Source organism: Pleuronectes platessa, chromosome 18 (genome assembly GCF_947347685.1).
Source record: "Pleuronectes platessa chromosome 18, fPlePla1.1, whole genome shotgun sequence".
Lineage (NCBI taxonomy): Eukaryota > Metazoa > Chordata > Actinopteri > Pleuronectiformes > Pleuronectidae > Pleuronectes > Pleuronectes platessa.
In genome coordinates this window covers 5769034-5796179 of record NC_070643.1, presented here as the reverse complement: position 1 = coordinate 5796179, position 27146 = coordinate 5769034, and the positions used below count along the sequence as shown (strand labels likewise).

The 27146-nt window shown below is 41.0% G+C and overlaps 1 protein-coding gene across 1 annotated transcript in view; it reads left to right on the top strand.

Annotated features, from left to right (window-relative positions):
- khdrbs3 (KH domain containing, RNA binding, signal transduction associated 3) overlaps positions 1-27146 on the top strand; it is a 107872-nt gene that overhangs the window by 74869 nt on the left and 5857 nt on the right. Inside the window, exons 6-7 of the mRNA XM_053446999.1 lie at positions 2725-2905; positions 16507-16589. Of these exons, the coding sequence (XP_053302974.1) occupies positions 2725-2905; positions 16507-16589 (264 nt within the window). The remainder of the gene's footprint in view (positions 1-2724; positions 2906-16506; positions 16590-27146) is intronic.

Below are 27146 nucleotides of genomic sequence, written 5' to 3'. Positions count from 1 at the left end.
TTATACAAAATAAATTGTGAAGAAAAATCTTATAGTGAAACTTTTAAATTCAATCCTTGTTGATTTGGCGACAGGTTTTAAAGTTGCAGTGAAATACAGCTGGTGCAACTGAACAGCCTCGTTGTGCTTTAACAAACGTACTAACCCCAATCTGATTTCATGGTTTACACAAGTGCCCAGCAGGGCCCAGTCACACAGCTGGTAGTCTTGGAGTCTGAAATGTTGTTTTTGCCTGAAACTCCTCATCTCACAGCTGACTTCAGGCGTTACATCCCGATCCATTGGTCCCATCCATCCAAATTGGGTGAAAGGCAGATGACACATAGGTTGCCAGCATAGCACTGGGCAAACATACAAAGACATCACACTCACATTCACACCAACGGTCAATTTAGTGTCTCCATCTGCATGACTTTGGATTGCGGGTCAAAGTATACCTAGAGTAAAACCCATGTAGACACGGGCAGAACCAGCCGAAGGGAATTCGAACCAGGAACAGTGCGAACCATTCTACCACCATGCTGCTCTCCACTGCTCCCAGGAATATTTAAAAGAGATCAACTGTCAACAAATTCCAAAATTAGTGTTCAGATCTTGCTGTTAGCACAAACCTGAAAAGTCTTGCTGTTTTTTTTTCCAGTTGGATGCATATGAAGCAGCAGCAGTAGGAATAACTGAATGGCGTCATGAAAGTGAACAGTAAACGGCAAGGCTGCTGTTAAAGTGACAAAAAAGCTTTATTCATGTATTAAATGCTGCATAGTTTACTGATAATCCTTTGTATCCAGCCGACTGACAAAGAAAACCACTATAAAAAGCCATAATTTACTTACTGGAAAACATAATAATCCATGCAAGCTTGATGATCCTCTGCTCGAGGTGCTTGGGTGTGCTGTGTTGTGATGCCACAGTTAAGCTGTGACTGGAGTTTACGTTTGCTGAATTAGGTTAGTCTGGTCATTAAGGGAGCAGGAATCCTTCATAGGAAAACAGCACCAATAGTAAATACTGTCTTCTAGTGCTCCACGGTGCACTGACTGGTGTCCATAAACATTAGCCGAGCTGGGCCTTTTTTTTTTTGCAAAAAAGCCTTTATATGCAAATGATATCCAGTAGATGCTTCTATCCCTGTTAAACCATGCTAATTTCAGCTCCTCTGAGACTTCACAAGACTACAAATAAAGATACTCATTGCCTTTAAAAGTCTTGAACACTCAACGCATCAACGCTGCGCTGTAAAAAAAGAACTGTTTGTTTATTCTGTGTTTATAAAAGAAAACACACTTCTTTCATCAGATTTCGAGATAAACAAAGTCACCGAGATGTGGTGTTTGTATTGCTCTGAGTCAGAATATAATTGGCCGTGCTTTAAATTACACTGTAATTAGCATTAGCCATGCCTAATTTGGGTGTGATAAGACAAAAGTCCCAGAGGCTGCTGCACAGAAAGTCGCAAGCAGTTTTATACATGGTCGCGCTCACATGTGCTTGATTTTGATCAGCGCCAACTGCTCGACTTTGTCGCCGTCACATATTCCTCTCTGCTTTTGCCTTTGACTTGAACTGCTGCTGGATGAGACACTCTTAAAGGAAGATAAACTCTCAGTAATAAACAGTTTTTTTTTTATTCTGCGCTTGAGGGCGGCCCAATTTCTATCGAGTAAACATCTATCGCTGTCCTCGTTAGTCAGAAAATTAGAGATATCAGATAGTGTTTGTTTTTTTAGCCCTTCTGCCCCAAATCTGTGACGATCCACCTCTGCAGTGTGCAGCGCCGCTGAAATGAGAGCACAGAATGGGAGAACGACCTGGAGAGCAACCTTGGTGGTTTTCTGCTGCTGTTTCAGATCAGTTAACTGCTTTTAAAAGGAAAGCTCAGTCGGCGGTAAAATCCCAAACAAGGTTTCACCAAACCACAAGGTCAGACTGCCTTTCATTTCCAACAGAGGAGCTTGACTCTGCTTCCATTTTGATTACAGAGCAGGATCGACTCATGGGTTCAGTGTTAATTCATCTAGATGACTGTAGAGATCAATATCTCACCGTGGCTGTTTCTCTGCAGAGAGACGTACTTGTTTAACTCAATGTTAAAGGTAGGACCCAGAAATTTGCCCTTAGATATCTAAAGCAGATTTTACATTAAAATAAGTTGCGTTTTGTGTTTTTTTTGGTTTACTTCAAGATGGAAGATATAAACGTTCAGTAACACACTGCACGACGCATCCTTCACTGAACTGATAGAAACACAAATATTTTCTTTAATAGACAGGAAAGCAATTCAGACACAAGAAATGGTTTTGAGAAATGGATGTGACTCACTTTTTCCTCGACTGGAGAAACTTGCCCTCCACCCTCGCTGTTCCTCTCTCTCCACCTACACATCTAACCCGACGCTGAATGTATCAAATTCATCAAGTCGTTCTGGCCAATGTAGGAAATCATTTGCTGGAGTCGAGGCAGAGAGGACAGCTCGACTACAAATATAACTTACTGCAGCTCATCATAAAGACGTGGACATCGCGCATTGATGATATATTATAGTATCTCTGTAATAATATCCTTTTAATATCATCGTTTCAACATGTTTCGTAAGAAGAGGGTGTTTTAGATGTTATCTAATACATCCAGTCTGTGAATACATGACTCTCTCGCTCCAAAGAAATATATTTATAAAAATGCATGTCTGCTCTTTCATCTAAACCTGATGTTTGTGTCTTGTGTCAGGACTCGAGGAGGAGTTCCCTCCCTGCATGCTGCCGTGCCAAGAGGAGCAGCACCCAGAGGAGCCCCGCTCAGCCGCGCCCCATCCTCCAGAGGGAGGGGGGTGCAGAGAGCCAGAGGTGCACCACCTGCTGCTGGATACCGACCAGCTCCTCCCATTGTCCAGGACACATATGAAGAATATGTGAGTATGAACTTCTGCGCGTAAATGGGGTCAAGTGCAATTCACGGTTGAGATATGTAAACAAAACCATGTTTTACCTTAAGTTTCTGGATGAGATGTCCACAAATATTATTTACTTTCACATTATCATTTTATCTGACAGTTGTTCAGTATTTTTTAACTCTGTGACAGACCTAATTGTTGTTTGACAGTAAGATAAGACCCGGTTTGACGCTTACAACTTGTTTTCACTGGTCATGAATATATTTCAACAGAATGTGTTACAGCGGTCTTCATAGTCGCATGCAGGTCAAACATCCCTGACCAGACACATTAAACGTTTAATTATTTGGTATAAACACAGTAGAGATAGACTCGATGAAGCTCACTCGTCTAGCCACAAAACAAGGCTTTAAATATCCCATAATGCAACACTGTAAATGACAGTAGTTACACTCGTATTCTCTCCATTCATTCATAATGCGCGGTGTAATGAATGGACACACTTGTGTTGTCTTAAATATACGACATGCCCAACTTTTTAAGCTTCCACTCAGAAAAAAAGTCTTATATGTCTGTTGTCTTATTATTAGGCCAAAACAAACCCCTCTCTGTCCCTGAGCAGTACAGAAGAGAGCTCTAAACATAGATTGTCCCGTTCATTTGGTTTAGCCGCTGACAAACACTGCAAACATGGTTGTGCCCTGCAATCCTATTCCACCAACTCCATAATAATTTGATCAGTTGTTTTTGTGCAATTTTGTTCATAAACAATAAAAAAACGATCGAACGGAGAGAGGTTGAACAGAACCTCCTGAGCAGACCTAACTGTACGCTACTCATCTTGTTGTAACGTGAACGATTTTACTTGTTAACTTAGCCTATATTGTCGTGACTTAAAAGTTGACTGAATGAATAAATGTGTGCGGATAAATTCAGGATATGGCTCATTTAGCTAATCCCTAAATCCATAAAGCTAATCCCTTTTAATTAATTTAAATCCCTTCTGACTGACATAGAACAGTGAATATGTTTTCTTTGAATTGATTCCTTTTGTTCATGTCCTTGACCTATTTGTTGTGTAATTTATGTTCACGGTAACTTTCATGTGGTTGTATTGTTTAACTGTAATCGGGTTATGCTTGTATATGAGATACAGATCTCAAGGTAAAGGTAATAATCAGAAATGAAAGTATCCAAATTTACACAAATTAAGTTTAACTTCATGGAGGTTGAGACAGGTTGGATGATATTGTGAAGAATGAGTCAGACCCTGAAGGAAGAGTCATTTCTCACTGATAAACTGGGGGTAATGTAATTTGTCTTTCCTCAACACCAGGAGGGTATCGACACTTTAACAAATGCCTCACAACGTACAAGTATGGATGCAGCTGGCGTCATTTGTATCCATGGAGCCGTCCATGCTGCGTCAGCTGATCCATAACAAATGATGCTACCTCCAGAGTGACACACTCATTCTTCACGACAGCCACATGCATTTTATAATGCTCTTAGTGGAGTGGCACAAAATCCTTCACTGTCAACCGACACAATAAGTAGGACTTACATTTAAAATATGTAACTTTTCTACATTTAAAATGTTGCATAATCACTACACCTATATTACAGATGGTTATCCCAAATCCTCCCAGCACTTTTCAAATCCTAATTTTGTCAAGATGATGATCCATTTCCTTTACGTCACATGTCAATGACATCACGTATCATATCCTCTTCATGATTGCATCAGTGTTGTGGTTGTCTGTCAGATGTGAATTTTAAATTAAGCCATGTTTTTACAATAACCTTTAGATCTTGATAATTTCTTTACCGGCAGTTTTATCATGGTAAAATGTGAACATGGACTAGAATCTTATTAATTGTAAATCATCTCGGCATAACAGTAAACTCAAAGGTTTAGGAGACATGTATTTAAGCACATTGAAAATATGCACGCACGCACACGCACACACACACACACATTGATTATTGTGAAGAGCCTACCTAAGTATTTTCAATATTGCACAAAGTGAGAGGTTTAACTAAATCAATTGGAACAAAATCTAATGGAATCTAATAGAGACCTAGTAAATAAATTACCAATGCCTCTGGGAGGGGTCATGAAAAGGTATAATAGTTGAATTACTGCGCTGTCAAAAGGCGCAGTGAAAAATTGGGTAGTGAACCTAAATTCTGTGCTGGTGCACTTATATGAATATGTTAGGCACAACAGTGCAACCCATGTTAAAAGTTAGTCTGGAGCCCTGTTACAAAAAGTGATGAATTACCTTACTAAATACAGAGGTATCTAACCCTAACATAAAAACACATTCAAACCTTCGGAAATCGAAATTTCGCCATTGGCAAAGTTGTCAGATGGCTGGAATTATTAGTGTGTCTAATTGAAGACCTTGATTGCCAGCCAGTGTGAAGGAGTGCAACTTTAAAAAAGAGAGTAACGTGGGTAAGAATGGATGATATCAAGGGTTATGAAAAAGGATATGGTTGTGCCCTGCGTAGATACAATTTGTTAACCACTGATCTACATCACTACATACGTCTATGAGAAAATATGATGGTTCCTCTCATTTGAGTGAAATGGCCCCTTAAATGCCCATTTCAGCAAAATATATGCATGAGTAGTAAGATATGAGACTGACTTCCACCATGGAACACTGCACAGCCAGTCGTATTGAGGTGTGTGCCTGGACATATCGAGTGTTAGCATAAAGTGTGACGTTGTTATTGTAGTCATTAGTTTTGTGGCTCACCTGCACAGCCTTGTGGGAAACCTGGCTCTAATATCAACAGCTGCCAGAGACGAATATATTAGGCTTAGCGTCAGAGCCTTTGTGCATCCGCCAAGAGAGTCTCCTGCAGCACTGTCGAGGCAAGTTCCCCCCGGGACGCCAGCATCAGCATCGCATATTTAGCAGATAGAAGCAGAGGGGAGATGGCCTATGTTGGAAAATTGCCCCGGCGGCCCATACCTAACCACATCTGACAGGTTTATTCAGAGGTTGCAATTCAAATGCGCGGAGGTCGTGGAGAATGACTCCTGGACCAGCTGTTTCCCATCATTGTCACAGTTGTAAACTGCGTCCCCCAACACCTGCACCTGTGTATTGGAGTGGTGGGAAGAAAAAAAAAAACAAGACCCCCAGCATCTGCCAGATGATAAATCGAACCACATCGCTGCGAATTAGAGGCTGAATGAGTTGCTGTGTATTATGTGAACACATAGCCATCCCAGGACAAGTGTTCTCCATCGGTTGCTAACAAATAGGCCCTGGTATTCATCAATGAAATGACAAAAAGAGGTTTCTTGCTCACATTTGACGCCTTCATTTATCGCTGCTTAGAGCTCACTCACGCTCTGTTTCCACTGCGCAGCATCGCCACCGGGACAGAACTCGTGTTCAGCTAGAGGCAGTCTCTTTGCTCCTTTTCAGACAACAGAGACCTGCCGTGGGTTTTTGTCATTGTAAAGCAAGGGTGAACAGTTTCTTTGTCTTCCATAATCCATCCTCTTTTAAAGCCTTTGTTTGTTCTAGACACATCACTATCAAATTACTCTGGGTCTAATTGTTACCAAACTAAATCACACAAATGTTATTAGCCCATGATCCATTCTTGGCAGCCCCATCAGTCTTGGTGGTGACCATGATCGCAGACAAATCTTATTTCAGATAACTCATTAGGCGCATTGAGGTCTGTGTCGTACCTGCTGCTAATCCCATTGGAGAAGAATTAAACATGATGTGATTCTCAAGACATAAATGAGGTAACGCATCATCTTTCAGAGCAGTTTGAGTGTTGCCAATGTGGAGACACAAGGCGAAGCAAAGTAGCAGAACTTCATTTTCATGCTGAATCCAAAACTTTATGCTTGTGTAACTGTGTTTGTTTCTGTTTACACAGCAGCTTAATTCCTTTGGGTGTGAGGACCAAGTCATGTACAATGCACATGGGGAGGCATTATTTATGTTAAATCCTCCAGATACAATAATCCATTCTGAGCGTAGTGGCTCCTTGCTGACTGTTGCTGCAATGGAAAAAAAAAATGGAAAAATAACTCATCCCCCTCAGGCTCTTCTCCGCATGTCGAGCCCTGTTCAGGCCCAAGCGTTGTTAATTGAATTGTCTCCTCTATGGAACTGTCCTTGTAGTCGTTTTAATCTGAATTGGGTGTAATGGGTAGAAAAACATTTCACATACACTCATAAAAAGGCTGCATCCAACTGGTGTGGCATGTTCACCGGTCATGAAGATAAGATTGAAACCTGTTCATGTGGGACAAAACCTAAGATTTATAATAATTGCAGAGAAAATGTCATTATTTATTTATATCTTGCTAATGTGAATCTTCTTCATTTTCCTCCACGAATCACACATCTCAGTAATTCCCTGTTAATGTTTTTGTAAACAGAGCTGTAGTTTGTTTTTGTCGAGCTAATTCTTTTTATTATATATGCATCCGTGCAGCATGGCTCTAAGGAAGGCTATGGCAGAGTGTGGGTGATCCCAGAACTTTGATACAGACTGAAATATCTCAATGACTGTAGAATGGTACCACATGAAATTTGGTGGAGATATTTGTGGTCAGCGGGCAGTCGGACACTGAGTCACTGAGTCGGAGTCTGGTGATCATCTGTCTTTTCCTGTGCACCATCAGCAGGTCAAACATATTTTTACAGAGGGATGAACCCTACTGAGTTTAAAGGTCTTCTATGATGTAGGATTGGTATTAATAATTGGCATTATAATCATATTGGTAGTGTTATGTAGTAGTACCACATAGGACACCTCTGTTGGGTAATTTAAAGTTAATCTGGCGATCACTACAGGTTGTGTCGAACCAATAGAAATATTGTGTACCTAGGGTTGCAAAGTTCCGGGAATATTCAAAGTTGGATACTTTCCATGGCAATTAATGGCACATATATATTACATAGTATTAGCAAATGTACACAGCCTTTCCTTCTACATTGGCTGGGGTGAAATGTCTCCACACATGAGATAGTGCACGTGGAAGTGTTCTATAGAATAAGATGAGAAAAAAGCTTGTAAAAAAATCACTAATGCAATGCCAATTATTTGGCCAACACTAGTTGGCCAAACAATTGGAATCGTCTTTAAAAATATTTTACAATTGATGGATAAATGAATAGAAATGGGCTAGATGAACAGATGAACAATCTTCAATCAGCATGCTAATATATTTTTCCCAGTTATATCATCGCAACTTACCTGACTAGTCCTGTACACTACAGCAGGGCTATTGAGGCCTACTGTGAATGCTGTGAATTATCTGTGCATGTGATGGAGAAATGCACAGTGGAGGGTTGAAATTCAACGTGCAGCGTGTGCTGCATTCCATACATTTTTAAAATAGAGTTTTGAATGATGTTTTTATTGCTCCGCGTTTAATTTGCGTAATTCCCAAAATTCCCGAGCTCAATATTCCCATGGACAGTTTCCGGAGAGTTTCCGAAAATTTACCGAAATTTTTTCGCCCCTTTGCAACCCTATGTGTACCTAAGTAATTTAAATTTCTATCTACAAAACCTATTTACATGGACACAATAGGTTTTTTTTTGTACAACAGAACGTTGATATACCCCATGGGTTGGGCTCTCTCCAGTCAGAGGAAAGGCCTCACCAAATTCCAGCCTGTTCGGCCGTCTGAGATATGCTGGCAGAAGAAAAGCTAAATAAATGACACGCAGCTACTTCGAGAGATTAGAGACCGAGACAGATGACCGAGGGTTACAAGTATGCGATTATTTGTTTTCTTCCATGGTGTCTCATTTTGCTTTTATCGTTAAGAAGCTAATAGCAGTGTTTGGCACAGCTGTATGGAGGCAAGCCATTTTTCTTTCAACAGATGGTATCACACTTTAGCCGTCTGGGTAGAACAAGGCTTTGTTCTATTTTGATTTGCTTAATTCTCTTTGCTTTGTTGCTCGCATTTGTGACACCTTTTATGGCTCTCCACGATTTCATGACGCGAGTGCGCTGTGCCGTCGAACTCATTTGGATTAGGTGTGGTGTGCAGGGAACAAATCCAGTGCCTGAAAAGCCGGCTCTGGGCGTCAGTGTCATCCTATCTGTTACAGTGATATTGTCGAGCACAGTGGAGCGGCTGCAATACTGCTGTTGTAACATGCAGTGCCAGGCCCTCTGTAAGTCTTCGGTGGCCTCAGAGGCCAGTCCTTATCTTTTAACAACACGCCTCTCAGCCATCCACTGGCATACAAATGAAAGACTCACTTAGGGGCTGATCTCTCTCTCCCTTCTGTGTCTCTACTCCCCTCCCTCAACCTCTCACTGTCACACTAATCCTGTTTAGTGTAGGAAACGCAGCAGTGTCATTGCACTATTGTGCCTTCCAAGATATTCCCGGGAAGCGATATATCAATACAACACATGAGATATGATATAACGGCCTCACTCGCGTGTCATGTGCGGCACCAAAGAAATCCCTTTAAATGTGCCAGCGTGATTTATAAACCCAGACATGTTTCTCCTCTCCGCTTGCTTGTAACTCAATTACAGAATAGCTGTTCTAATAAATGGCAGTAACGTGCCTTTGTTAAAGTTTAATGTGTTCCCTAATACCAGACCAGTGCTGCTCCAGAGCGAGTAGACAGCAACTCTACAGTCGCCATCCAGATGAGCAGAGGGTCCAGTTAACAGCAGCGGCACGCGGGCCTGTGCTGAAAACTAATCTTCACACAGTCACAGCAGGAGTCATAAAAACAAAGTCTTTGATGATGAGTGTATCTTCTGTTTTTGCCCACAGTTACAACATGGATATGGGTCAGTCCGTCTCACACACTTTAGTCCGAATACTTTAACAGCTACTGAACCCGGGGATTGTGATGGATGTACCATGTAGGAGAGAATGATTCCTCCCTCTGATTTGGTGTCCTCCTGACAAAAGGTCAAGACAAAAGGTCAGGGCGGCTGTAGCTCAGGAGGTCGAGTGAAGGTAGAGCCCACTAATTGAAAGGTCGGTGGTTCGATCCCCTGGTTGTTGAAGTGTCTTTGGGGGGGGGGGGGGGACAACTGAACCCCAATTTGCCCGTGACACACTGATGAATGGATGTGAATGCGTACGAAAAGCCCTATATGTAGCAGCGCTGGATGAGTGTGTGTGTGTGTGTGTGTGTGTGAGAGTTGGTGAATGTGACTCATGTGAAGCACTTTGAGTTGTTGTAAAGACAAGAAAGAGAAAGCAGTCCATTCAGTGCAACTAAAGTCAATTAAGAATTTGACCTATAACCAGAGTCCTGTCCCTTATCGATTGGTTTACTAAATCAACCCATATGCACCTTTCACATACATTTGGTATTTGCATTCATGTTTCCGCTAATATGAAAAGCTGTATTTTACAGAATAGCCAATACAGGAAACAAGTGCTTTTATTTATAAATTGATGTTATATATTATAGTTGTATTCTTGTTCTATCTATTTATAGTAATTTAGAGAAAAGTTTATGGTTAAACTATAAAACATCAAGTCTCAATTACATGTCTTAGTCATAGGAGTTTAGTAATGACATCTTAGGGATGTCATTACCCCCCCCCCCCCCCCCCCTCTTTCAATTCAATTCAGTTATACTTAAATATATTTGTACAGGTCCGAATGATATCATAACTATATTTGATGGAGCTTTACCTATTCATGTTGAGACCTAATAGTATTATAGAGAAACCCAACAGGTTGCTCAACGAGCAAACAGTTGGCAACTGTAGAGAACAAGCCCTTCATAGGGTGTATTGCAGACTGTTGTGTTTAAGTATAATGGTTTTAACTGGGTGTGCCTAATAATGATGCAAAACACTGGCTGCCTCTCACATTGTCCTGATTGATCTGACAGCCCCTGCAGGTCTTCAGAGGCTCTGGTAGTTGTGCTGACGGCCACGTTTTGCCGCCTGTTGTGTGTGAGTGTGTAGCTGTCTCTTTACGATGATGAAGGGCTGTTTCCCTCCAATACACAGACCTGACTCTACTTCTTGAGAGGCCTTGATTGAACCTTTCCGGGTTTTCTTGTTTTAACTCCAAACAAAATGAACGGACTCCAGTGAAATCAACGGTGGATCGCCCCCACTGAATAATTCATACTGTCCAAAGTTTCCTCAAGACCCTTGGTTTTTGGCAGAATTAGTTGTTTTAAAAGCTCCATGTTCATTAGAGGATGAACACTTAACATAAAGTCTACTCTTCACTCATTCATACAGTGCCACCATCAGTCCACTACTTTGTCTGGAAAACCTTTTTGGTAGATTGCCATGGAATTCATACTCTGGAGGGGCTGAAGCCTTTTGATTATAACGAACCATTTGGCAGCAACATCTTTATTTTGTCGACTTCATCCAACTTTTTAGTACCAGGGTGCGTAATGGGCCATCATTTCAGCCTTTTGGGGCTGCCAGTAGGCCTTTTTGAAAATGAGCCAGTGATGCCATGTTATCATTGCATAAAGTCATGTAATGCATAAAATGTGTCTCAATGAACCAACTGGCAAACCAAGTCCTAGCATAGTGTGGATAGCCCCAGGATGTCCTGCACAGACTGAACTGGCAAAATAAAATTCAACCAAAGTCTGTTTGAGCAATATGCTGAGCCCCGTCTGGTCCTGCGGCTCAGGCCTTGGCTTTGAATGGTAGCTGTCTGTGTGATTCTGTCTGTGGATTGTTGATTGAGAAGCTAATCGTAGATCGTTTTGGATAAAAGCTCAGAAGAAATGTGATTCCCTTTATAGAATCAAGCAGCCTCTCTCTTTAAAATAAAACCTATTCCATTTATATAATCTCATTCTTGAGCATTAGTACAAGAATATAAACAGAGACAAATGTAAGGATAACGAATAGTTACATTTAGAATCTATATTCATTGATGAAGAATGTGACAAGTGCTAATTTAATACCATAGTAGTCTAATGCATTTCATTGAATAGTTAAAATCAGGCCAGGGTACGATCACTAAGGTCTACTGGATCATTTTAATTCCCTACAGTAATAGTATATTATAACAGACAAACACAGTGCTTATTCCTTTCATAACATTAGGTACATTTCTTCCCAAAATGTTCAGCTCAGACCGAGTACATTAATCAGGTGCGGTCGATTTCTGTTTGCACAAGAACTTTTCTTTAAATCACTGAGTGATAATACAGCATGAATAATGGATAGTTGAGGTGATGATGAGGACAATTTAATTGAGACACGCAGTGAAACATCTGCTGCTGCCTCTTTGGCACAGGAACACAATAACGAATGTATGAAAAAAGGCTATTTAATTACTTTCTCTTATGCACACGGAAATGGAATTCATTAAACTAATTTAGAAAAAATCAAAGTAAACATAATAAAGGTGTAGCAGCTAGTTCCTTTATAATCTCTGCTGGGCAGTGTATTGGTACTTGTACTACTGATGTGAAATAATATAAAAAATGGAAAAAAAAAACTTTTATAAAAGTTCACGCTATCCGCCGCTTATGTGCCGGGAACCAGCCCACACAGCTCGTTATTTGTAATTAACCCTGCTCGTCAGTATGCTGCTGCCAGTGTTTCATCATAGCTGCTGCTCTGTCATCAAACGTTGAACACTCAGCCCTAAAGGAAGTCAGATGTCTGTGTTTCTGATTCCCTGATGAATCATTTTTCCACAGCAGATTTTTAAGTATCTGTAGCCAGGAAGTGTGGTCCTCAGACTTAGTGTTTCTTTGTTGCTTCATTTCTGACCTTCACAAGTTCACATCCTGGGGGAGAATATACTGTGTTAGTTTGGTTTAAGATAATGAAATGGAAATTATGGACATGTATTTCTTAAGTTTAAACTGTAAATGCTCACATCTGTAGCCTCCATGTTTATTACTGACTTCTTCTCCTCTTTTACTGCCCTACACAGCTTGTTGCGTGTGAGGTCGTATTGTTCTTCTGTGCATGAAACTCAGATCAGGGCCATGACCAGTTCACGTTGGAGTCTAATCCAGGCCATATTTTAAAAGATAATGTGAACAGCTCTCTTGAAAAAATTTGATCTAGAAAAAGTATCTGAATTGAGCACTGAGGCATGCAGTGCGATTGAACTTGGAATTAAATTCAAATAACATTTTTTAAAGATGATTTCTGACATGCACTTTAGTTGTCCGGGGTTTCCGCTTGGTCCCTAACCCCTAACCCTATAAAATTAAAAAAAATCAAAATTTTAGCCCTTATTATGATGGTATATCTAATATATTAATGCTATAGTTGTAACCACAAACAAGATTAACATGGAACTGATACCTAACAAAACAAACAACCTGGTCAGTCTCTGCCTGTAGTTTGCAAGATGACATTTCGTTTCGCGGAAAGTTTTCTCAGATCCACTCATCCTCCATCTTTAGGAGTTGTCTATGGCAACAACACACAGCCATGGCCTCATTTTATGTGCATACAAAGTTTGTGGTCAGTGCATTGGTCGGTGGAGACATTTGGTTTTGTCGTCTTGTACAGGTTCTGACTGCATTCATGTTTCTGTGCTCAAAGGCAGCGTCTTACTTGACATACAGGCTGCCTTTACAACCTCAGCTACATGGTTTCACTTGTTGTGCCACTGAGATCATTCAGTATTCATAAGCATGCTTGTTTATTCCAGCCTGCAGTAGGCACTGTATAATAGAGACACCTTTGAATTAGATTGATCTAAAACAAGTGGAATTTTTTGGAACAATAATTGGCATGCGTCTGATAAGATCACAGGCTTTATTTCAATCTAAAGCTGTGCTGACATTTCTAGCGACAGAGAAAACTTCTGTCGGGGCCTTTTACTCAAAGCTCTTTCAGAAGTTTCAGCTTCAAAAGCCTGGAGTAGTGACTTTGAGCAAATCGTGTGGGCCACATTGTATTTTTAAGTATCAACACTTCATATATAAAATACAGATTGTTGCCTGATCTCCATTTAAAGTATGTGTGAGGAAAAGCATCTGTATTGCTGGATGCAATTGTTTTTCTGTACACTGACCTTTGCAGTATAATAAACTACCACTAAGATTATGTGAGAGCAGCGGCAAGAAAACAGACAGATTCCAAAGATCAAGATGTCTGGCGAACCAATGAGAAACAGGGTTGGTTGACTTAGTCCACAAAGTACAGTATTATCAGTATCTTTGTTCTGATGATAATCTCATACATATTAATAGTCAGGCCTGGTTCTGGTGTCAGATCAGAATAAAACTGATGATTATTAATATCTATTGGGCAGATCCCTTTAATGACTTCCCATCTGTTTTCTGGCATGAATAACGTTAGGATTCGTTCATCACTGCGTATCAGTATCAGCACTTGTCGGTAGAGTCCTTCAAACGTCTACTCGAGGTCGACAAGTCAGGCCAGATCTAAATACTACCCGGTGTAATTGTGTCGGGCAGGGTCTTGTTTTACTGCCGTCTGTGTTTTACTCAGGTCTGTTTGTCAAAATGTCCAATATCCAAGTGGATCTGACGGGACTGAAGGGGTAACACGGTATCGGGTGTGATGTGAGGCGGATCTCGTGTTGGGAAAATCATTAGCTAAGAAGATTTATGCTACAAAATGACAGAAGTATTTCTTTACAAAAAGAAATATTCCTGTCATTTTGTAGCATAAATCTTCATTCGGTTGGCTACAGAATGTTTTACTGTTTGAGAGGTTTGAATTTGTCTTTCAAGCACATGAACGAATAAATTGTAGTTTCTATGCCATAACATTTGTTTTTCGGACATTACAGTGATAAGGAATGAATCATCGCTTGCGGATGGCTCAAGAATAGGTTCATTTTTACAGAGGGCAAGTTGGAAATGCAGAATTTTAAACAGAAAACCGTCTATAAGAAAAAAAAAATGTGTAATATACAGTGTGAAGCAACACAAAGTGCCTTAAAATCATGAGCTGGTTGAATAGATTTCTCCACAATTGCAGTATTTATTATACAGAGAATTAATAATGTTAAATTGGGCGATAACGTGATTTTAACTTAAGTTTTTATTCCGGAACTACAAACTAACTAAGAAATACAAATTCTACCAAATTTCCAGAATCGTATCACCTTTTCCCCCTTTGCCTTTTGAAGCCCACTCCCGGCAGAAATCATATCCACCGTCCACTTTAACTTATTTGTTATTTATTAATATGTCAATGTTGTGATATACTTTGACAAGACCTGTTCCACAATTGCGAGGTTAATTATTTCATCTTTTGTCTTTTAGCCAGAAGAAAAGGGTCATGGTGAAAAAGTGCAAATGAAAGTTAACAGCCTGTTTAAAAGTGCTTGAAACCAAATCGACATTGACAATAAAATGTACCGCTTTTTTGAGAACTTCTGGCCTTATTGTTTTTTTTTAAATGGGTTCAGGGAGTTTAATATCGCCAAAAGTACCGTGGTTGAATAAACTTAGTCCTTGCATTAGCATGGGGAATTGTTGACTTTGCAAAAGCTCTTGTAGCTGCAGAACCACAAGGCCAAGAGGGACTTGAATTCCCTGTGAGCTGGAACTAGACAAATAGAACAGAGCTAACAAAGAACCTCCATAAAAACCCACAGAGCTCCCACTCACACACGAATGAACATGTTAAACAGGTCCTGAAGGCCACCCACCCCTTGGAGGAACATGGAGAAATGTTTGCGTACAAACACATATGCTCCTTAAAATGCACCTGCCCAACTCTCCACAGTGTAACGCACTGTTAAAGCAACTGGTGCACCAAACCTAACGCTAGGAACAAGGAAGTCTCACTTCAGCAGTCTCTTTGATGAGAGTCATACGTACATAGTCCATCACAGGCACTTTGTTACTAGAGGATTAAAGATAAAAGAGTCAATTCAAATGCTGTCATTTGCCAAATGCATGTTTCTAATCAGGATTTAGGACCTTAATAATAATATGGATGTGATGGGCACTTTCTTCTGCTGCTAAATCTTACAGACATTCATTTCTAGCATGCAAATCAGGGGCAGATGGAATTAGCCAGGACGTGTGTGGGGGGATGAGAGATGTGTCGCAAGGGGTCGATGCCTTTTGTGGAACATAAGTCCCATTTATCCCAAATTAGGACGGGTGCGGCACTGGTTTTCCTTTGATGTTCGTCTTGGCGGGGGCCTGGGTGGGGTGCGGATGGGGGAGGCGGGGCAGATTGCCGCAGCACAAACAGATGTTCAAGGCTCATCCTTTGAGGTGGTGATGAAACGCAGCCACAGCAAGAGTCTTTACATCCCACTGTCAGTCATTTGACACAGAGACAAGGGCAGGGCTGCAGCTTCCACTGACATGCTGCTGCACCGGCTCCACTATACCCACATGAAGCTCTTTGACCTACATATCTGCTCAGTTGAGGTTCAGTGCATTGTGATGTATATGTTACAACTAAAGTGCCTGATAAGACTTTGATGGATTGTACAATAGCATACCAAACAACACAGCACAAAGCAGCTCTCCTTCTACAAACAGTCTTTTCCACCTCCTCACTCTTCATGTCAACAGGTCGTTGACCGTGCAGAGGTCGTCGTAACTTATCTTCAATGTAAAAATGTTTACCGTCACACGCCTTCTCTCCCTCACCTTACTGGTTGCGTTTTGTCTCTGCTACTGCAGGAATATGACGAAGACTACGGAACAGCTTATGATGACCAGGGATACGAATCGTATGACAACACCTACACTAATCAAGGACAAAAGTAAGTTACGAAACTCTCACTATTCAATATTTAGCGACTGATGAGCTAGATCTGTCATACGGGATTTGGCGAAGACCAAAACTGAGCTCAAGATATAAATGCATATGGCAATAGGAAACCCAGCCTCAGATGCTGATGTTACTTGGTGTTGATAAATAGCCAAATGTTTTCTTTTTACATCCTCAAAGATTTGTACCTCAAAATTACATATTCAAAAGGTTTGACATGAAAACTATTCAACTCCTGGCCTTGAAATTGCTTGAGTGTTACGCCACACCTTCCTTCCACATTTCTTGCCTGGAGCTATGAATATGCTGTTATGGCCCCGCCCTGCCTCCATATTTCCACATAATTTCTTAGGTTTGTGACATCATATACCCTGGCTGTTCCAATTTGTATTATTTATTTATTTAAACTGGCTTTTGTTTACTACACTATTAGAGCACAGTCACACAGATATGAACGCAGGCGAATATCACAGATTTCCTGTAGTGGAAATTCCAAGCCAGGGCACTGACTGCCTATTCAGTTTTACATATATCTTTAATCATATAAAAGGTGCAGGAGGGACATGTTAACATGTTTTAAAAATTGATTAGGGGATTTTAAACTAAAGGGGAAAAAATGACCCAAAAAATAAAGCTAGTAGTAAAAATACATATTTATATAACCTATATGAAATAGACATGAATAAAATCTGGAATTATCTGTTTCAAGTTGTTTGTATCATTTATATCAATGAAGATGAATACAATTCAACTCTACTACATCAGAACTTGCATCATACACAATGACACAAACGAAGAATAATCAACAACTTTTAGGGTAGATTCAGAAGGAACGGTTACTTTAAGAAAAAACACACACAGGACTCCAAACCGCTTAAGTCAGTGCAATGAATTAAATAGCACTTGAATATACATTGAATGGTTTTTATTCCTCACAAGTTTATGAATAGCACCTGAGTGTGTTTGCTGCTGGCTGGCCATTCGAGTAAATGTAAGGGGTGAAATGAGTTAAAAATCTATATCTTTGAGGGTCGAGAACAGCTGGATTATGGTGCATGAGCTTTAAAGAGTCGTTTATGTTCTCTTTCTGCACCGTTTGAAACTCTAAAGATCACTTCCTGTTAGTTAAGTGTTTTGTGAAGGGTGAAATGAAGTGTTTTGACCGACCTTTGAGTTGTCCTTTAAGATTAACTCAGATAGGCAGAACTTAACGTTGACTTCTCCAACGTCCAAATTGCATTTAAGAGAAAAGATTTGAAAAGGCCGGATGCAGAGCGGGATCCTTAACTATTAGTCTTTTAGTTATTAAGTAGCCAATCTCTGTCCTCAAATTAAACCACTCTGTAGACTCAATGACGTAATCCGATTTCCCTCCAAGGAATTAAATGGAGCTCATTACGTTAAATGCATTATCATTATTTTAATCAGCCTGAAAAATATATGGCCAAAGGTGCATTTTCACTTCAATGTGTTTCTCAATGCAGAACAAACAGTCTTAGTGGTATGCTGCTCCATTTAACATAGGGTCCTGCACGGCTAAATGCAAAATATTGATTTTCTCATACCCAGGCCGCTATCCCACTCTGCAAGCCACACAAGGTCAAAGGCTTTTGCTTTGGTTAGTTGGTGTGCCACTGTATTTTATCAGCACATTATGTGCTACATTTATGTATACCGGTGTGTGCCCCATGAAAAGAGAAATGATTGTTCCCACATTTAGTGTGTCAAAAATTGGATTGTATTGGCAGCAGCAGGAAAAAAGGGAGGAGGAAACAGAGGAGGAAACAAAAACATTATTCTGTCTCTTGGCTCTTTTGAGTCAGGTGGTCAATGTTTTATTTTGTGGGGGTGTCAGGATGTATGTCACCCAGGCTGCATCCATCTTCTGTGCTATCTTTCTCTCTCTTTCTTTTGGCCAAATCACACACCCACACGTACACGCATTCCTCTTTCTCATAACAAGCTGAGGGATGTATCACGGCGTGGTGTGGAGATGCTCGCTGGGCGGATGCAGGTCTCCCTCTGGAATCTGCAGCGATTTGTTTTAAAAGCAGCCTTGTGAATAATGGGGGTGGGGGGTGGGGGGTTGGGCGGGGTTTGATGGCAGCGCGGAAGAAAAATGGAGTCCATCAAGTACAGGCTGGAGGCTGGGTCGACTCGCAGAGATTTTCATGTCTCTTATCTAGTGAGAGACGAAGCAGCTAATAGGGACCAGACAGCTAAGCCTGTGCCTCCAGAGACGGATGATTCACTTTTTTCTTCTCAGATTTTTGTGTCCCGTGTCCTGGATTTGGTTTCAAAGTTAATGTTGGTGCAGGCCGACAATATGCATGTACACAACTTTACAAGCTGTGCACAGCACTTCAGTGCACAGTCTTGTGACGGATCAAATCCCATTAACTTAGGGTTCTGTTTTAATGTCCTCGGTTTACTCCTGTCTATAAAATTATTGCAATATGATACTCTATTACTCTCTTAAATCTTAAGTCCTTCTATTCGGGACCACAGGACCAGACGACATGTGCACAGAAATCTATTCATTACCTTTTAATATTGCATTTTGGTAACATGGATTAAAGGTATAGTGAGCAATTTTGGAGAAAATACACAACAACAAGAAAAAATACACCCCATAGCAAATATGAAAACATAATACAAATCTATTGTGGTCTATGAAACATGGAACAACTAATGTTACCAGCTTGTCAGGCAGAAAGAGAGCAAGCTCTGCATCTATCTTCATGCCTTTCAACTGTCAGAGCTCTATCCAGATAGATTTAAGTTATCACCATCCATGTCAGTCTCTTTAGCCACACCCTCGATGTGTGGTCCCAGTGGATACGTCCAGGACTGAAATTATTTCCCATTCTAACCATATGTAGCCAACCCGTTTCTTTTCTCATATAATCAGAGCACTTCTTTTTAAATCTTTCTTTTTCTGAACATCTCCTTTTGCTGTTCTCCTGCCATTTTGTTCCCTTTGTGACACGGATGCAGTCTGCAGACCAGATCAGATCTATCACCAGATTGAACCTAAACTTCACCTTAACCTTGTCTGCATGAGCACTGTGATGGCAGATTTTATATTTAGTTAAGTTGAATGAAGGAATGACAGTTATAGATGGAAATATTATTCTGATGTGTTACTGACTGAAAACATGTGGGGGTAAGCTTGGCAGACTCAGATGTGTATTCGTTAGAGATTCGTCTGTGCCTCTGCTGAGACAAAAGGTATTCACACCTAGACTCTTTTATGGGTCATCCAGCAGAGATGGGGGTCTAAGAGAAACTTGGAGTCTAAGCAGAGCCTGATTTAAATGTGTAGTGAGACTTTCGAAGGGGTCCTCATTCAGATTGGAGGTGACCAAATCTAAGCCTGAAGACAACACGCAGAGAGCTGATTGGATAAACATTCTACCTCTGTGAAAGGAGGGGCTTATTTAGTATAAATCAAATGTGATTCCATTGTTCTGTGCCATTGACCCAAGTCTGACTAAGTGACAGGGTGCTCTGGCCCCTAGCCGCAGCTAGGTAGAATTGTATGAACCAGAATTGATAATTGTCTTTGCTGTGAAATGTAATTAAATGTTCCATTACAGCACCAACTCACCAACTTTCTGATTGGCTCTAATAGTGTTGAGTGTCAAAGCCACTTTTATTAGTTTCCCATTAAAAAGCCAGGGCTGCCTACAAAACCCAGAGGCTGTCTATTTTTTCACACACACAGGATGGACAGCTAGCGCACCATGATGAGATCGTCACTGATTTTGACAGAAAGTGCATTAAACTTACTCCACCTTTAATACTGCGACATAATACCAGGCCCCAAAGCTTCTGCTTCACATTCACAATCCTATTTAGCCAAGTGATGGACAGAGGTGCATTATTTTCAGCCCAGGCCCGAGGAAAGTCGTCGCAGGTCCCAGCTGCTGCAGGGCCTCGAGGAGAGTGTGTGCTGGTGTGTGAGGGTGTTAGTGTGGAAAAGAAGTCTCCTAACAATGTTTCTCACAGCCTAAGGAGCTCCCACTCACCAATCTGAGCTCCGACTGCGTGGCAGGATTTCAGTTGCCGTAGGATAACAAGCAGAACAATTTACAGTCTCTCTGTCATAGTATTACCCCGATGGCTCATGCTAGAAACAAGCCTGCCATTTGTGAACATGACAGGAAAGACAGAGGGTGTTTTTTTTTTATTGCTGCTCTGACGAAAAAAATGTGGAGCCGCAGTAGCTTTACTGACACATTAATTAACTTGTAATACTAATGTAATTAATTTAGGCGTAGGTGCTGCTAATGGTTTTGCTGGTGAAGACTATGCTACCATAGATAACATCTAACATTCACTGTTTCATCCGTGTACATTTACAGTAATGTCCACAAAATTGGGGGTTTATCCCTCGTTAACTAAAGATCAGAATGGATTTATGTCTACTACAACGTCCGCTCTAACCCTGCGAGCAGTCACAAAGAAAAGACCATAAACAAGGTGCTAAATTGATTAGTTTCCATCAGAATATTTTTATAATTCTCTTTTGACAAATGTTTAAATTATGAATATATATCCTTACAACCATCATTTGCTTATTTATTCTATCATCAAAAATGAAGTGTAGGTTACTTGAATCATTCACCCTGTCATTTATTGACTTAACATTTTGTGAGCTAGAGTAACTATAATGTTACTTGTAGGCATCCAATAATACTACTTTATCGTTAGTAACACAACCATTTTGCAAAAATTGTGACTTGATTTAAGCTCCTCAGCTAAAGATAAAATAAACACACTGTCACAAGCACGATGTAATTAATGGATTTGTTTTTTGTTTTGTTTTTTAAAGGACTAATGATGATGATTTATTCATGACACAGTGGCGTAGACATTCAGCTAAAGTGGACTTGGGTTACTTAGAACGTTGAACGTAACATTTTGTGTTGCAGTAGCCCAATAAAGTTTTTTAGGAAAGGGGCAAACTGGTGGCACTCAGGAAATGTACCCCTTCTTTACAACTACTATCTGTAGTATTTGAAAATTGTTTGACATATTGAATGCAACAAATATCAAAACTTGACCTACTTAGTAATATTCAAATTTGCACATTGTGAATTTAATATCGTACTGTAATCGGCTTCTTTACAGCTGTACGCCAAGAAGATAAAATCTTAATGTTTTGTGCTGCGTTAAACTGTTATACTGCATATTACTGTCTAACAAGGCAAAAACAGTACCCACTGACAAATGCGACAAGACAACCTGTGTAACTACACTGTACACATTCTGTCCCACAGAGCAGCTAGAACAGGGTAATTTAGACATAATTGAATTTGAAAGGCAAATAAGACACTCTCAACCATGAGACATGAGACTTGAACTGAAAAGCAGTTTTTAGAATGCCCGAAGACGTTTTGCGACATTTAAATGTTTCAGAAGAGCGCTGACACCTGGTGGGAACCTTGTGGAACGGTACCTCAGAATGACAGCCATGGCAGTCCGTCCGCCAGCTCCCAGATCACAGCCTCCTCTATACAGCTCTGTGCTTATACAACACAGAGCACATTCCTAACAACCTTTTTTGGAGAGGCGGCAGAGGGCTTTATCTCAGGAGGGTTATCAGACGCTGCAGTGGTTAGGTACCAATGAAGTGCTAAGGTCAAGGAGGCTTGAGGACACTGCTTTTGTGGGGAGCGTCTCTAATTTTATTAGCAGTGAGGAGGTGATGTCTCTGTAGGGAAATGAGGAGGATGACAGCTGTGGCGTAACCCTGGCTGGACACTTGGCAAGTCATGGCGAGGTCGTCTCCTGCAGCTCGGGTGCAATCAAAGCATTATTTCATACTTGACACCTCAGAGACTGCCGGCTGCTGACACCTCGCACCTTCCCTTGCACCTTGCTGTGGTACGCTTTGCATTGCAGGCCGGATCCCTGAGGCCTGCGGGTGCAAGGATAGCTCTGCTTTAAAAGGGCAGATACATCCCCAAGGAACAACTGTAAATCTTAGCACAGGAGACGGGCACAGAAGAGAACAGGGGAGAGAGAGTGGCCGGATTTCTAAGTTTCATGGTGAGGCACTTTAGAATCGATGGCTCATAAGATCCCCTGAATTACACAAACTAGCATCAACACCGACACACACAAACCTCCAGGTGGAACACTGCTCAGTGAATCACAATTTTTGAAAATGTCTAAAATATACCACCAGGGGCTGAAGAGTGAGACATGGAAATATACCCTTGACAGTTTTGTCCATGTATAATCTTTCTGAATACGAATCCACTCACTAAATACACCCATTATGCAACACACAGGGAGAGCTTGAGGGCGCTAACAATAGCTTATGCTAAAGTTAGTTCATGAATGTGCTTGAGGCAATTTGCTTATTGTTGTAACAAAAATTTTTTAAAAAGATAATTGCTCCCAGCAACCAGCTTACAGCTATAAGATGTGGTCATTATAGGAGTGACTCATTGGGTGCTAGAGGCCTGTGAATACAGAAGTAAGGACGGGAGGTTTATAGATAGACAATTCTCGTGTTTCATATATATGGTGCTGCCAGGAATAAGCTGTGTTGTGGTCATTAACGCAGCTTAACAGCAAAGTTATCAGAAACTCATCTCTTGCGATGTAATGTTGGTGACAGTTCAGGGAGGCAGTGGGTAAAATAGACCTGCTCTACGTGTTTTTGTCTTTCTGTCAGTCTGTCAACCAAACTGACCACCAGGCTGACTGATGACATACGCTAACTAAAATAAATGTTTTTGAGTAGGTAGCACGATTGGGCACAAAGGAATTGTTATTGTGGTAATTTATTGATTCATTGATTTTTTAGCCCACGGTGTAGCAGGCCGGATGAATCTACCTACAGCGAAAGCAAAAGGCTCCCAGTGACACTGAGAGCCTTAAAAACAGGATCACCGAAGTCAGTTGGATTCATCCTCTGGGAACCGCACATTTTTTGTATACAATTCCATAGCAATTTATTTATTTTGCAGCATTACCAGAACCCTTGGCACCAGTTAATAGGGTTGGGGTAAAAGAGCAATCTGTTGCATATTTTTCAGGCCCCATTTTATTTGACTGTTATAAGAGGGCCCTGTGGTGACAATGCCAAAGCAAAGCCTGTGTATTCAGAGCAAATAATGAAACCGTTTCTAGTAGATTCACGCTGGGCTGTAAAACGGTAGGCCAGTTGGGTGCCTCTGTTGTGTGATGCTATTCAAATTACAGATACAGAGCAGTGATTTGTTCTGCCCCCTCACAAAGGCCCAGATTGGACATATCCGTTTGCATTTAGTTGTCGTCTTTGTGTGTTCAATTGTAAGTGATGCAAAAGGTTTGATAGCCTTTATCAATGATGCGATTCCAAGGTTTGCTTGTTGTGTCGCAGCCCAAGGCAGAAGACATCATCCATTTAGTACAATACATTCAGTGTTTTTTCAGTTTTGTCTGATTTTGAGAAAAGACCAGTGCTTGTCTCCCAGATGCTAGGCACCTGGATGTTGTTTTTAATATGGACAGCTTGTCAAGATGAGTGACAGGTGCTGTGGTGGGAATTAGACCATCTGAGGGGGCGGAGGGCGTAATTTACACCACTCTCTCTGTCCAAAGACAAACAGTGGCATATTGTAAATATAAAGCGCTTTCCATAAAACAACAACAAAGCCACAGAATCCAGGTAGTCACAGTGTAACAACCCCACATGTTCCTCTAGAGAGAACAGTGGAGACCGACTTGACTTCAATAGACACCACTTTCCCTGAAGGATTTTTTTCAAGAAAGGGAGGGAAGTAGCATAAACGCTCCGCTGAAAACCAGAGTGAAGGCTCATTTATAAAGTAAAATCTTTGCTTTAGGCCATTGTGTCTGTCTTTGTGACTCTTCAGCAGGAGGTCAGCAGTGGAGATGGCTTTTCAATCAGCCACCACATTGACCAATCACCATTGTATCCCTGAGAAAGGTTTCCATTTGAACGATGAGAGCTTCAATTCATACTAAATTGTACGAAAAAAAGGGTAGTGCTAGTTTTGTGTATTGTAATCTGTGGAAATCACCACTGATTCAGTATAATCAGGGCTTTCACTGTGGGGCTTTTTCTTCTCAGCAGTTTACACTTTCAACCTTGTGGCAAGAATTAATGAAAAAGGTGATCGCACGAGAGGCATCAAGGAGGTTGAGCGAACAGGAGAAAAGCAGCCTTCTGCCACATCAGACCGGTTCTGTATTACCTCTGCAGCCCTTCCGTAATGTCCTACACGATTTCTTCAAATTCATCACAAGTGACTGGAAGAGTGATGACGATGAAAGCAAACAAAGACCGCTAGGGACATGTACTACATCATTCAGATTTAACACCGCCATCTGTTTCGTGATGCCCAGGAACAGCAACATCAGGGCTCAAGACAAAGCATTTACAGAGATGACAGATGTGTTAGAGGGGCTGCGTCTCTACCTGTGGAAAAGTAGGCCTGGCGTCGGAGGCCTGTTGAAAGAGACACTCTTATCTAATAGGCGTTGTGTTGGCCTCACACGTTCCTCGCTGACACTTTAGACAGATGCGCTTGTGTTTTTTCCCTCACTCCTCCGCTTCTTCTTGGCCCGGCGAGTTGAGGGAGACACAAAGCAGCGGACGCCTCCTGCTAATGAACGTCAAATCAAGAGCCGACCTATTTAGAAAGTCAAAGCACTTTCACACCTATGACAGAACGATATCCCCGAGTAAAATCGAACCACCTGGGGCACCTCATCTAACGCCTATAATGTGTTTGTGCAGCCAGCTGAACACTTTTAACTGGGTGAAGCTGCGATATGGGATCAATGGTAAGAAATCATATTGTTTGAGTCGAGTTGTTTTTCTTGTAGCTTTTTCTCATACTACTCTATAAAGTCCATAATGAGGCACCCTGAATTGCCTCAATGTTAAATATGTTTTATTGCTGCTCCTTTTCAAAGAATTACTTAGGAGACCAATATGTCAGTTCAAGCCAACATCAACAAAATAAAATGTCATACATCATATAGCACACTGTTATATGGCAATATTTATTTTTTAGGTGTATTTACTTCTGGACATGGAACACCAACAAATACATGATTTAAAAAAAAGCTAAATACACCTTTGTTACTAAGTCTAAAATTAAATGTAAATTCTATAAATTAAATTAATATTAAATAATGAACAGGTCTATGTAGAAGTAGCCATGAATCAAACAAAACACTTTAGAATGAGAAAAAAATATTAATACATATTTAGATTTTCACAAAAAAGTGTTAATGACTCACAATTGTATGCTCTCAGTCTTCTCATATTCTGAGATAGAAACACAAGTTTGCCCTCACTGTTGAGCAGAAGCCAGCTCTGTGTCTTGCTCACAGTGAAGCCGCTGTTGGAGAAGACGCACTCTGATGGCGTGGATGTGGAAAGGATGGATCCCATGCATTAAGCTTTTTTCAGGCAAGCTTAAGATAGTGGCAATCAGTGGACCTGAATCAACCTTGGTCTTACACCTATGATTTGATTTCATCAGTATCTCCCTCTGTGGCTGTTCTTCATCAGTAGCCATCACCATGGATATCTCCTGCTGTTTATCCTTTTTTTTCTCTGGTGTGGCCTCTATCTCCTTTGCACTGCTGTTATGGTCCTCTCTCTCTCTCTCTCTCTGAGCAGCTTCTGCTGCAGATGAACCTCCAGCAAGATCTCACACCGTCAAGTGTCCCATGTCCTATTTCTGTGTATCCGGGAATGTCAAGTTCTTAAAACATGGGTGTAGCACAGCAGCTAGGAGTGGGTTGCCCCCCGTCATGCTATCATCCAGCAACAAGTGGTGTCTCTTTATATTTATTAGCATGGGCAGCATAGCAGACAGAGATGCATTTCCATTTACTGAGGGCAGCTCTGTGACTGTGATTAAAGGTTTCATCACAGAGGCAATGTCCTCCCTTGTTAAATATCTTAGTCAGACCATTGGCTGGTAATTGGTCCGACAACACAGCACAGTGCAACTGTCCCCCTCTGCTCCAGCAGGCACTCCAGCATGAGGAATGTGAAGTTCTATGTTGGATGCCTTTGTGTTCAGGCACGTGTTTTAGATTTTTTTTTGGCAGCCTTGAGATGCACCAAAGGCGTCTGATTGCAAAAACAGACTGGGTCTTCAGTTTTTTTCGCCTTCAATTTTCTGCCTGTATGTAGACACAGGATGGGTCATTAGTAAATAGTTCAACACACAGCACCAGATCCGCTGCATCATTGTCTACAACTGCAACCCTCTTCTTGGTAGAGATCTTTACATTTCTCTATCACTTCCCTTGGTTGCTCTGTGTTGATGGCAGCTGTGTGGTTTACCTCCACCATCTTTATTTCCAATCGTCACAAATGAATTGTTCAGTGACAGTCGTGTATTCCTCCGACTGGTTAGAGCTCCATATGTTGGTACCTCGATGAACTCTTCACTGCCGATGACTTGCACATTTTTTTCTTACAGAGTTTGCAAGTCATCCCGTAGGGACCATCTTTTCTATGCTTTAAATGGTCCCACACATTTGACAATTTTCTGCTCAA